The sequence below is a fragment of the Myxine glutinosa genome, chromosome 10 (genome assembly GCF_964187855.1).
Source record: "Myxine glutinosa chromosome 10, kmMyxGlut1.1, whole genome shotgun sequence".
Taxonomy (NCBI): Eukaryota; Metazoa; Chordata; class Myxini; order Myxiniformes; family Myxinidae; genus Myxine; species Myxine glutinosa.
In genome coordinates this window covers 90,609,060-90,622,257 of record NC_136270.1, presented here as the reverse complement: position 1 = coordinate 90,622,257, position 13,198 = coordinate 90,609,060, and the positions used below count along the sequence as shown (strand labels likewise).

The window sequence follows — 13,198 nt, the reverse complement described above, 5'->3', positions numbered from 1 at the left end:
TGTTCGGCACGTTCGGCACACGTGATAGCTCGCTGCTCTCTGATTGGTTGAATCGTTTTTTGGACATAGCTCGGTAACTACTTGTCCGATTAATATGAAACCTTGAAAAGGCACATCCTCGGGTCCCCAGCAATATACCTGGCAAGTTTAAAGTATATCGGACCCGTGGTTGTCGAGAAACAGCGGTCACAGACATACATACATACATACATACATACATACATACATACATACATACATACACACAGAGATTACTGGAATTATAGATAGATGACACGAGAGTTAAAAGGGGAAGTGAATGCTCTGGTTTTGCATCACAACCGATGGTGATTCCAGTAAACCGCTCCAGTCCGTGACCCCCCTTAAAAAACACTCATGTTAAAGGTCCTGGAAAGGTATGTGGTGTCCAGTATTCATTTATTTTATGATAACAAAATGCTGTACTAATTGAAAATAATCTTGACTTCACAGCAAGGGATGTTCAGGTGACAGAAATAAAGAATTCCCCCAAATATTGCATTTTTATTTGCATCGTTTTTTGTTACAATTTGAGCAGGATCGCCTCAAAAATGCATATTTTGACATTACTTTTTCACAGTGTTACAGGGGAGCATGCCCCTGGAGCCTCTAGTAAGGAGTCGCTTTGCTTGTTACCAACGTTTTTTTCAAAAGTTCTGCACTTTCACCCATGTATGAGGATGGGGAAAGGGGAGCACCATCCTCATGCACAGTTGAGCACCATTCACGTTGGCATCAATGGGGAGGAGGACATTCCTCCTTCGGAAATGCCCGGCTGAGTGTGGTGAGCAAGGTTGAGCCATTGTTGTTGTACCCAGAGTGCCCTGGGAAGTGACGACACTTCCCCCAAGCTCAGTGGCTGTTTGTCTCATCTACCAGTCTTTTATCGTGCCTTTTGTATTCATCTATCTTTAATTTTGTGGAATCTTTAACTTATGTCCATGTGTGTGTGGCAGCAGCACAATGAGCCTTAGGTCCTGTAAATTTAAAAAGAATGGTGCGTCTTTTTTCAGGAAATCGTGGACAATTTATTAGCATCTTCAGGGAGTTCCCGCTTTTCAGGGTAGGTTCGGCCAGAGATTCTCTATCCGTAATGAACTCCCCAATGGTATTTTTAAAAAATTATTTCTCCCTAATGAACTGGAGATCGTTGGTGATAATCAGTTCTTAAACCATCCCCTCCTCTTAAGTCCTCAACTGGGCTTCCCTCCCACATCCCCCCTCCACTCAAACCCACCACCACAGTGCACAAAAGTACAATGACTGCTTGTACAAACTGCTAGACTCGGCCTTTGTTCCATGGATGTTATCCTGGCTTCTGCGTCATCACTCCTTCACTCTCCCTCTCTTTCTACGCACTTCACGTTGCTCCCTCCTCTCTCTCTCTCTCTCTCTCTCTCTCTCTCTCTCTCCTTCCCGCCTTTTTGTGGATTCCTCGACAGCTTTCCCTCCCTCCCTTACCCCTTCCGCCACTGCTGTGTGCTGTTTGTTCTCTACATAGAGGCAGGGGTTTACTTCAAGGGCAGAGGTTCATTTTGTATGAAAGGAAAGGGTAGCACTGGGGATAGGAGAAGGTGAAGGAGAATGTCATGTTTCTGAGAAGGTGGGGGTTGGGAGGAGGAGGTAATACCATTGGATTTTTGGGTGAGCAGGAGATGGAAGGAGAACAGGGAATGCAGTAATTTGTTCATTTTATCTGATCACCCACATGTGAGCCATAAGATTTCAATGGGGGTGGTGAAACATACAAATCGTAGTTTTGTATTATTGCTTCTTGAGGCACAACATGTATCTGCTGGCACAGCAGATATCGTTCAGTTGGGTACAGCACGAGCGTGTAGTGAATTTTATAGAAGTGCTTTGTGGCTGTGACTTCGATGCACTGTGCTCCAAGACCCTTAAGGAAAAGGTGAATTCACTTACAGGTTGTTAGCACTTTTGGGAGTAATTAGCCTTGTCTTGTCTTGCGCACAATGCATCGGTGCACCTAAAGAAGGCATTGTGTCTGCCGAAGCAATTTTTTTGGCAATTTCTAGGGTTACAATCCTGAATGGGCCCACCGCTCCTATGCAGGGTACTCGACCGGGTGGGGGGAGGGGGGTGTACGAATTTGGAACTTAGCCAGGATGATGGCGATAGCTCGCTTACTCTTCGCAAAGGACACCTTGGCATCTTCAACATCCAAGAACTAATTTAAGCAGATGGGATACAAGGTTTAACGTCCATCCGAGCGACGGCACACTCATTGATGCCTCACCCCTCCATGTGAAACACTCGGATGACATTGTATAGCTGGGCCGAGATTCAAACCCATGCTGGACCGTTGAAAGGTGAGTAATTAGTGCATGGTAAATTAAATTATTCACACAAATCAAATGTGTATTGAGGCAGGAAAGATTTTTTTCCAGCCTTGTATCATTGTCAGTTTTCTTGGATTACGGCCTTTGCCTTGTGTGCTTTGGAAAGAGAATCGCCAATGTGTTGGCTTTTTGGATTGTACTTGGTGAATATATTAGTCGTTAATGGATGAACACATCTATTGGTGCTGCCGTCCATCTACTGTTGGTGCTGCCGAAGCAGTTTCCCGGTAAAGCTTGCACTAGGTGGTTTGACTTTGCCTTCCCAGCGTTGTTTTGTCAGTGATGTAACTTCTTAAATACTGAGTGTCAAGCAAGGAAGCAGCACGTACCATTTTTAGCTCATCTGGAACGTAGTTCAGGGAGCTTGTGCGATGGCGCGTCGTTAGTCCGTAAACACAGATTGCAACTTCTTCTCCGAAACTGCTGATGGGATTGTGACCAAACTTGGCACAAATTATATTTGGTATGTTGTGACTCAAGTTTGTTCACGGCATTAAAATGATCTGGGGTCAAATAGGTATTTGCTTTCTTTTCTGAAACTACACACACAATTTCAGTGAAACTTGACCACAAAATTGATCACCCGTGATGCATCAACATTTGTTCACGGCATAAAAGGATCGGGGGGGGGGGGGGGGGTTGACCCCCTAAAATAGGTATTTACTCTCTTCTCCAAAACTACACAAACAATTTTGATGAAACTTGATCACAACCTTCATTACCCATGGTGTACCAATGTTTGTTTACGGCATTGGAAAAGTCGTGGGGGGGGGGGGGGGGGGAGGTGGGGGGAGTGGCCCCCCAAAATGGGTATATATTTTTTTGTTTGATTGTTTAAAGTCTTATGATTACATTAATATGATTCTACATGCTGCCCTGTCTTCTAGCAACGATTGAAATTGGTTAAAAATACCGTGATACTGGTTAAAATACCTTTAGTCAGCATAGTATACTGCTTTATTCTACCAGGTGAGTGACCAGGGGTATTTCTCCTATTTTTAAATAAAGTCTTTGGTATCACTCAGCTGGGGTTTGAACCACCGACCTCCCAGACTCTGAGCGGACACTCTAACCATGAATTATAGATACACTGTCATTATTGTGTTTACTCACTAGCTGTTCTCGTTCAGTAATCTGCCTGGGCTTCAAAACCTTTTCATCTTTCATCCGTTTCCTATTTTCCCCAGTATTTATTGAAGCGGCTGTGAGCTGCTCGAAAATCGATTTTGAACTTCCTGGCTTTTTTCTCCCTAGGTACTCGAAGCATAAAGCCATGACCATGCTAAAGCTCTTCCGCTAGCTACCCTTTGCCTGTCTCTTTGGTCATTCTAATCCCCTTCTGTTTATTATTTATTGATTTAACTGCACTTTTTTTTTCCAGGTTTCACTTGGTGAGCTCAATATTGGACCCATGAGGTTAGGTGCAGAATCTATACAAGTAAGTGAAACCAACCTTTTTGTATACCTTGTACATGGAAGATCATTATCCTTGACTCAGCATGCTTCTCTTTACTTCTTGTCTACCTGTCGTGCTTATTTATTTTTCCTCTACAGCTGCTTTTGTACCCTTATATTTGTGGCCTTCCATGTGGCAATCGGGGAGGTGGCCGCCACATTCCTTTTGGCTAATTTAGGAACATTGAGTACTGCGTGTAGTGAATTTTATAGGAGGGTTCATTAGGGTTGTGTGTGCTGTTGATGGAATTGGCTGAGTCCAAAGTTGGGGTTGGGGTGGGGGTGTGGTGGTGTCACTAGATCTGATGTTAATGTTGGTTTCTGAATCGTGTCTAAACAGCTATGGTTTCCAGGCAACGAGCTAAATAAGGCGACCGTTGGCATTTTGTGTACTGATAGGAGTGTTGTACTGTCTGTCTTCACCCTCAACTTTTCTTTCCTTTTATCTATGTTCTTGTTTATTTGTATTTATATTTCTTTCTTTTTTTTTCTTTCTTTTTTTCCCTTCTTCCTTTCAAAACTAATCTGTCCTCTTTGCTTTGCTTAGGTCCTGTTGGTGTTCCCTGATGGAGACCCTCAGGGTCTAGCTTTCCAAACTGCATGCTCCCATGCTGGTTTTCTGTGTTCCTTGGCATCTTCCTTGGCCACTGCCCATGAGCTCTTCATGCACAACCTGCACCATTTGGTCATTGTGGATGCAAGACCCAACTGTGACATTAAGCCAGAGCAACTTGCAAGGTGGTCTTGAAGTCAAATGTGTAGAACTCTATATATAACTCTATATAATCAGTCCCCTACCCAGAGGGGACTAACGTCCGTCTGTCAGACTCACCAGTGGTTTTCTGAACTTTTTCCCATCCCCTTTAACATATTCAACTGAAACTTGGTAGAGCACATATATTGCAAAGCGGTTGTCCATCTTGTTTTCACTGGATTGTATACAATGTTGTTGTGAATTTTTTTTTAAAAGTTTATTATGAATTGTGTGTTTGCTCTAATTTAGATTTGCCGCATCCATGTTACTGTGTTTTATATTCTCTGTTATCAACACTGAACATTGAAATTCTACACAAAATAGATCGACACTATATTACAGAATAACATCTTTGTCCACCATTCTCTCCCCTTAGTTTCCTTCGAAAGATCAAGGGATCGGAATACTCTGTACTGGTGGCTGTCACACGTGAGCTGTAAGTGCCCTCTGCTCTATCAATGAAGGCTGTGATTGGATTCCCAAATAAGCAAGCATTTGCCTTTTGGATTCTAAGAGCACTTGGTTGTGCATTCTTACACATGAGGGGCAAGGGTTATTTATGTCAAATTATCATTGATAAGCACGGGGTGGAATGGTGGGCAAGAAACCTGGCTGCTGTGCAAGCCTGTTTGGAATCTAAAATGTTGGCAAGGTCATTATGTCATATGTCATGTGTGGTGTGCCCATATTATGGTGTATGAGGAAGAGATTTTGAGGCTAGTAAAGTGAGTGATTGTATAACCTCACTGTGTATGTGATGGTCAAGACTAATTTGATGTGAATTGTAAAGGAATAAGTAATTGTTTGTAATGCCAATAGGTGTTCGTATGTTCTAACTTTTTCAATATGTCAAAATTATGATCAAAATTGCTTTGGGTAGGAGAATACAATCAAGTCATTTTCAAATTATTGTAACATCCTGGTTCTCCTATCAAATGGCTGTATTGAAGATGCCAACACACGCTCAGGATAGTGGTTGTGGAAGTTTGTGTGACGTTAGGTTTCAAATCTGTCTTTTTTGTGTGTTTGTGTGTGTCCTTGTCTATCTCTCTGTCTCTCTGTCTCTCTCTCTCTCTCTCTCTTTCTCTCTCTCTCCCCCCCTCTCTCTCTCCCCCCCTCTCTCTCTCTCTCTCTCTCTCTCGCCCCCTTCTGGCCGGTTGTGTGTTGTGAGTGGCAAGATGGTGGCTGTGCATGTGTGGTGAGGTGCGAGCTGCTCCGACTTTTGATATTTCTGCCCCCCCCCCTTTTTTTTGGGCGTTGTTCTCACCTTTCCTTTCCATTTTTGTTTATTTTCACATTGTGTATTCTCTGTCCCCCTCACCCCCCCCCCCCCCCCACCACTCTATTTTCATCAAACCCGGTACCACAACCCTCGTCCTCCCTTCCCATTTTCCTCCCCCCACCTCTCCCCACCTCCCAGTTCCACACCCGTTCCCCCCGCTCAGTCTTCCCTTCCTTCCGACCACCCCCCCCCCTCACCCCACTCATTCCCCTCACCCCCTCCCTGCCTCCATTGCATTCCTCGCTTGTGTTGCTATCTCTATTTTTATTTTTTTACACTTTCGTTTATTCCGCTGAGATACAGAGAGAGAGAGCCCACGCCTTTCGGTGAGATCGAGGGGTGAGTCCACTGGCACTCTGACGGGTTATCGTGATTTGGGTAACATAATTTGGGTGGGTAACATAATCGGGCTTGAGAAAATCCGTGCAGCTTCACGGATGAACAAACGTGTGGTTATATTCGTAGCTGAAGAACAGCTCGTACATGAAATTGTGGCGACCGGTTTGTCTACCGAGAATGGACATTTTGTCCTGGTCTCCCCCACTGGACACCCCAGCCATGAAAGTCTTGATATCAAATTGTCCCCCATTCCTGAAAAACGATTTAAGTTTAAAAGAGCTTTCTCGGTATGGAACAGTGGTGTCGGAGATTACTATGTTATCTCTGGGGTGTCGCAACGAGCAGGCTAAACACATCATGTCCTTCCGGCAGCAAGCCCCCCTCTGGGTCGGTGCTCTGTTCCCCCCTCTGGGCCCGTGCTCCTGCCTCACACCTAGCTCGGCTTCACGCTGTTGAAGCCAAAGCTTTCAGAATCATAGAAATCTCCTGCGATGAAGCTAACTCCGAGGGCCTTTCACTCACTCACCGCAGGCAGGTTGGTGGTTTTTCTGTCTTCTACCGACTCCTCTCCGGCCTTGCTGCCCCAGCTCTCTCTGTGCTCTGTCCCCCAAATATTCCTACAGGTCACACAAGATCTGCCAGCAACCCTCTAATGGTTAAACTGCCAAAATATAGGCTCTCTGCTCACCTTCACTCTTTCATTCCCCTTTTCTCCCGCCTCTGGAACAAACTGCCCCACTCCCTTCAATTCCACTCCTTCCTCTAGGTCTTTAAAACAGCTGTTCACCACCATCTCTTATCTTCCCCCATCCAAAACCTTGATCTTTTCTACCCCCGCTACTTCACCCCAGATACCCTTTTTCGAAATTCCAACTTCTTTCCTGGAAGTCCTTGCAGTGTCCATATGTTTTATACCTCTCCCACCTCCCCCTAAGCCCTCTCCCTCCCACAGCTCTCTCGATGTCCCTAATCTCAAATGTTGTGTTTGTGTCCTTCCCCCTCTCTCCCCATCTTGTCTACCGCTCCCCTTATTTTGTGTTTTATGTGTCGGTTTGACTTTTTGTGTGATTAATGTTAGCTCTTTCACGAGCCTCGATCTTTTATACAAAAAAAGAAGAAGCGTATATTGTATTTCCTGCATCCAATGTGGACAAGGTGCTCAACGCGGTATTTACGTTTCGTGTGGATATTCATGAGTACCAGGTATATGCGTCCACGGAAACGTTAAAATGCTTCGGTTGTGGGAACTTTGGGCATCTAAAACGGTTTTGTCCACAAATTGCCCCTGCAGTGGCCGATCAGACAACACCCCCTGATACTGTGACAGCAAACGTACAATCGACATTGAAAACCTCCATAAAAGATAACGTTTGGGATGGTTTTACACTCGTCTCCTCTTTGAAAAAGAGGAAAACACCTCGGAATGTCCCTCCACCACGTAAGGAAAAGAAGGTGGTGTTGGACTCCGACGCATTGGACTCAATACCACCTGATAAAACATCGATGAATAACGATATGAAGCATTGCTAAATGTGAATTCAGATCCTCTGCCTGCTGCCGATAATGGACCCTCAGCCTAATGTGAAGGAATTTCATGCGCTACCTCCAGATGAGGTTGGACTGCAAACTACGTTAAATCCTTGTGCGGATTATGACAAGTCGTGTCGAGATTCGACTGGGGGGCAAAAAGAGCAAATTTCGACCCCTGAGTGTTCCAACGCACCTGCCGGCAATCTTTCAAATCAAATAGTCGTTGTACCGGCCAATTTAGAAAATGTACCTGAGCACAATGATTGTCCCGAGGAAGAACCTCAAATTGTGCAACAGGTTGCAGAATCGCCCCTCCCCCCATATTACCCGGAGTTCTGGTGGAGCCTCTCCCTCAACCTGCTCCTACAGAAACAGGGCAGGATGACACCTGCACACCACAGAATATTTTGGTGTCTCAAGAGCCAGGGGTCCCAGATAGTGCTTCTGACATGTCTGAGGAGGAATCCTATGACATTGAGGAATTTCCCACATACAGTGATTCCAACGTCTTACCATCACTAATACTCAAGTTTCTGAACCAGACTTTTAGAAAAATATATACATATATTGAAATAAAAGATCATTTTTCTGATCTACATGGGTTTATTGAAACGGCAAGGAGTATTATTCGCCGACCCAGTGACCCCCTTTTCACGGAACCCCAATGCAGTAGGTTTAAGAAATACATTAAGGCAAAAAAAATTAACTAAAAGGATGATACACATATTTCCCTTTCCTCACCTTACCTCTCTCTATGACTATCTTTGGTAGCCTCAATATAAATGGTGGTGCGAGCCAGTCTAGGATGCTCCAAGTTGTAAACCTTGTAAGGCAACGGAAACTAGATGTGGCTTTCTTACAAGAAACCCACTCCACTCCATCGTCTCACGCTATATGGAATCGAATGATGAAAAAGGCCGGCTACTTTAGCGATTCAACCTCTCTTACAGCAGGAGTTGCCTTTCTAATTAATCCCCATTTTTGCCCGCTCCATCTCTCATTTCAGGAAATAATCCCAGGTCACTTAGCTTCACTGGAGTTTGTTGATTGAGACATAAATTTTACTTTAATAAATGTCTATGCCCCTTCAAAGGGCACAGGCCAACGAACCTTCTATGATGGGTTACGACTCCACATGATGCAGTTAGACTTGCAGAAGTGCATTATAATATGCGGTGATTTTAATTGCACCCTGCAACCTGAGTGCTATCGGAATGACGCAGAACCTCACCCCGGACCAGCCAGACTGTTATCTAAAATAATAAGAGATTTTGGTTTTCAAGATATCTGGCAGATACAAAATCCAGGCACCCATCAATTTACCTGGTGTAAGGTTGCCAATAATCAAGTGGCCCTTGCCAGACTTGATAGATTTTATATAAATTTGCCATTTGCCAACCTCTCCCCCACCACTGAAATTTCCCCGTCTGGTTTCTCCGACCATCACCTCATTTCCATGAGTTACCTCCTGTAGAGTTATCTCCAAATCGCCACTCTTTTTGGAAACTGAACATTTCCATATTAGATAACCCCTCCTGTAGAGTTATCTCCAAATCGCCACTCTTTTTGGAAACTGAACATTTCCATATTAGATAACCCCTCCTTTCGGAATGCCTTTGAGAGGGTGTGGTCCAATCTGAGAGGCTCCAAATCCAGTTTTAAGGACCAGCGATTGTGGTGGGACAACACAAAGGTCCAAATTAGAAGTTTCTGTCAGCAGTTTTGTTTTCTAAACACACAGGTAGAACGCAGAATGAAAGTGGAGCTGGAGAAGGAGATTCTCCAGATTCAAACAAATTAAAAAACCCATCTTACCCCCCAAAATAAACTAAGACTATGTGAGAAGTCTCTTCTTAATAATATAATTTCTAATCAAACCCAAGGAGCGCTAACGAGACTACGCTTTCAGCACCTTTACCTCCTGGATTCCCCGACCCGGTTTTTCTTTGATTTTGAAACAAAATTTCCTCATTCCCAAGTTACTGCTTTGAAACGTCCTGACAATTTAATCACGACCAACCTTGTAGAAATTAAGAAGGATGCAAGACTCTTCTTCTCTACACTTTACCAGGCAACAGATGTCGATGCAGAACTTGTTCCGAACTTGTTTGATGGTGTCGGTACACTAACTCCAAATTAAAGAACGGATCTGGAGTCACCACTCACGCTTGAGGAACTTTCTGTTGCCCTTAAAAGCCTGGACAGAGGGAAATCACCTGGCCTGGATGGTCTGCTAGTGGAGTTCTTCGAGAAATTTTGGGACTTGATTGGACCTGATTTGCTTCTGGTTTTCCTTGAGAGCTTGAAGAAGGGTGAACTCCCACTGAGCTGCAGAAGAGCCGTGCTTACTTTGCTTCCTAAAAAAGGAAATTTATTGCTCATATCACCGTGGAGGCCATTGTCCTTATTGTGTACGGACTATAAAATTTTCTCAAAGGCTTTGACCTTGCGTCTCTCACCCCTACTAGGAGACATTATACACATGGACCAGACTTATTGTGTTCCTGGTCGCAATATTCAGGATAATATCTCTGTTGTCCGAGATGTCATTGAAATCTATGAGATTAATTATGAAAGTTGTGGCTTGATCTTCCTTGACCAGGAGAAAGCTTTTGACTGTGTTTCTCATACATATATTTTTGAAGTGCTAAAATGTTTTGGTTTTGGACCTCTCTTTCTATCCCATATACAATTATGTTATTCAAACATATCGGCTATCTTAAAGATAAACAATGAACTTGTACCCCCCTTTTGTGTTGGGAGAGGGGTAAAGCAGGGCTGCCCTCTGTCAGGAATTTTGTACGCTTTATCCCTTGTGCCGCTCTTAAATACCTTTCGGAAGTCCTTGTCTGGTGTTACTTTTGGAACCCACCCCTTAAAAAGCATTGCTTTTGCAGATGACATCTGTGTCTGCATCAGACAGTCAGAAGACGTTGATTTGATGATGAGTGCATTGGATCTCTTCAGCAGGGCATCATCGGCCAAGAAAAATTGGACAAAAACAGAAGCGCTGTGGCTTCAACCCTCTACCTGCCCCCCTATTTCCTCTCCCTCCTCCTCTCCCTGCCAATCTTTCTTGGAGAAGAGATGGGATTAAGTTCCTAGGGGTGTTCCTTGGCCTTGGGAATTTTGTGAGGCATAACTGGGAAGGCTTGTTGGCACACATCGAAGTAGTTACTGAAATGGAAGAACTTGCTCTGCCAACTGTCCTACCGAGGTAGGGTACTAGTCATCAATAGTCTGGTCACCACTAAGTTATGGTACAAGGTTCTTTCCCTGCAGTCGCCTAAAACTCTGGTGGACATACAAAAATGCATCACCCATTTCTTCTGGTCTGGAAAGCATTGGCTGAGACCAGAGATTCTAAACTTACCAACTGCAGAGGGTGGCCAAGGGCTGGTCAATGTCAAGTGCCGCATCATGGCTTTCCACCTACGAACAACATGGCGCTTCTTGTTTGAACCATGTTTGGCCTGGAGACAGCTTACCAGCTGCATCTTACGTCAAGTGGGGAAGTTGGACCTTGCACAGGAGCTGTTCCTGATGGACTCGACCAGGATAGATCGATCGATGCTACCTGCCTTTCACCAAAGCCTACTGAATGTGTGGCAAGCCTTTACCTGTCTCCGTGACCCCTCGACTTATGTTCGATCCATGTTCTTCAATGAACCATTGTTTCACAACTCTGTATTTGGTGAGTGTGTGAATGAAAGCACCTTCATTCAAAAGTGTATAAATGCCTCAGTAACAAAAGTGTGTCACTTGAGAAACGCCACCAATGACAGGTGGATCAGCGCTACCGCTCTGCCTTCGACGGTTGGCATTAGATCATGTCGCAGAGTTAACAGCTTTTTGAAAATGGTGCTTCGCAACTACTGTGCCTCAAATGGCTGGGCAAGCAACCCTCCCGTACCCACCTCTGAATCTTCTCCACCCTTCCCCAATCTGTCTACCTGGTTCTCTCAGTATGGAACCGATTAGTTTTGGCCGCTCTCTATCCTTTTCTGGGAGCAATCGAAAGACCCTGTATATGCAATGCTTAAAAATCATTTTTCCTTCGTTGTCCTCCCCTGTACCCTGTAGATGGCCTGCAGTCCTGCCGAATACCCCTCCTCTTTACCCTATTTGGGGGTGGTACTATAAACAGCCTGTGCCGAAACATGTTGGGGATCTTCAATGGAGAATTGCTTATTGGATCCTACCCACAAATTCCCTAATTTACCGCTTCTCGCAAGCGATAAGTGAGCAATGTCCATTTTGTGGACAAACTGAAACCTTGCCCCATGCGTATGTACGCTGTGACCGGTTAACTCCTTTATTTGTTTTCTTTAAAAAGTTACTTGCATGGTTTTCCTTTGTTTTTGATTTTCCTGCCTTTATTTTTGGCCCGAGTGGGCGGTTCAATTCCCCAACAACAATTTTATTTCATTTCTTTCTTGCGCAAGCCAAGTTGGCGATATATAAGACCAGGAAATCAAAGATACGGAATAATTTGTATAGTACAGATGTTTTGGAAATGTTTAAAGTTCTCTGTGTTTCAAGAGTGAAGCTGGAATTTTGTTGTTGTTCTGAGGTACAACTCTTTGGGAAGCAGTGGTGTGTGAGAGATGCATTTTGCAAAATAGCTGAGGGTCAGTTAGTATTTACTATGGAGTTGTTTTCCTTAATACTTTCTTGATTATTTGCTGATAATTTGTTTATTATCATGTAAATGCTTGTGCAACTGTTGTGATTGTTTTCTTTGAATCATCATTTATTGTTTATTGTTTTTTATACTTTTGTAGTCAAAGTCTCTCTCTCTCTCTCTCTCTCTCTCTCTCTCTCTCTCTCTCTCTCTCTCTCTCTCTCTCTTTCTCTTTCTCTTTCTCTTTCTCTTTCTCTTTCTCTTTCTCTTTCTCTTTCTCTTTCTCTCTCTTTCTCTCTCTTTCTCTCTCTTTCTTTCTCTCTTTCTCTCTTTCTCTCTTTCTCTTTTTCTCTCTTTTTCTCTCCATCTCTCCATCTCTCCTTCTCTCTTTTTCTCTTTCTCTTTCTCTTTCTCTTTCTCTTTCTCTTTCTCTTTCTTTTTCTCTTTTTCTTTTTCTTTTTCTCTCTCTTTCTCTTTCTCTTTTTCTCTCTCTTTCTCTTTCTCTTTTTCTCTCTCTTTCTCTTTCTCTTTTTCTCTCTCTTTCTCTTTCTCTTTTTCTCTCTCTCTTTCTCCTTTCTCTTTCTCTCTCTCTCTTTCTCTCTCTCTTTCTCTCTCTCTCTTTCTCTTTCTCTTTTTCTCTTTCTCTTTCTTTTCTCTCTCTTCTCTCTTTCTCTTTCTCTTTTGCTCTCTCTCTCTTTCTCTTTTTCTCTTTCTCCTTTCTCTTTTTCTCTTTCTCTTTCTCTCTCTTTCTCTCTCTCTCTCTTTTTCTCTCTTTCTCTCTCTCTTTCCTCTCTCTCTTTCTCTCTCTCTTTTCTCTCTCTCTTTCTCTCTCTCTT

General features: G+C 43.7%; 1 protein-coding gene across 2 annotated transcripts in view; it reads left to right on the top strand.

The window, feature by feature from the left end:
* LOC137418958 (high affinity cAMP-specific and IBMX-insensitive 3',5'-cyclic phosphodiesterase 8B) overlaps nucleotides 1–13,198 on the top strand; it is a 244,329-nt gene that overhangs the window by 30,359 nt on the left and 200,772 nt on the right. For both annotated transcript variants that reach the window (XM_078785878.1, XM_078785877.1), the window contains exons 2-4: nucleotides 3,760–3,816; nucleotides 4,381–4,571; nucleotides 4,964–5,023. In XM_078785878.1, coding sequence (XP_078642004.1) covers nucleotides 3,760–3,816; nucleotides 4,381–4,571; nucleotides 4,964–5,023 — 308 coding nt within the window. The remainder of the gene's footprint in view (nucleotides 1–3,759; nucleotides 3,817–4,380; nucleotides 4,572–4,963; nucleotides 5,024–13,198) is intronic.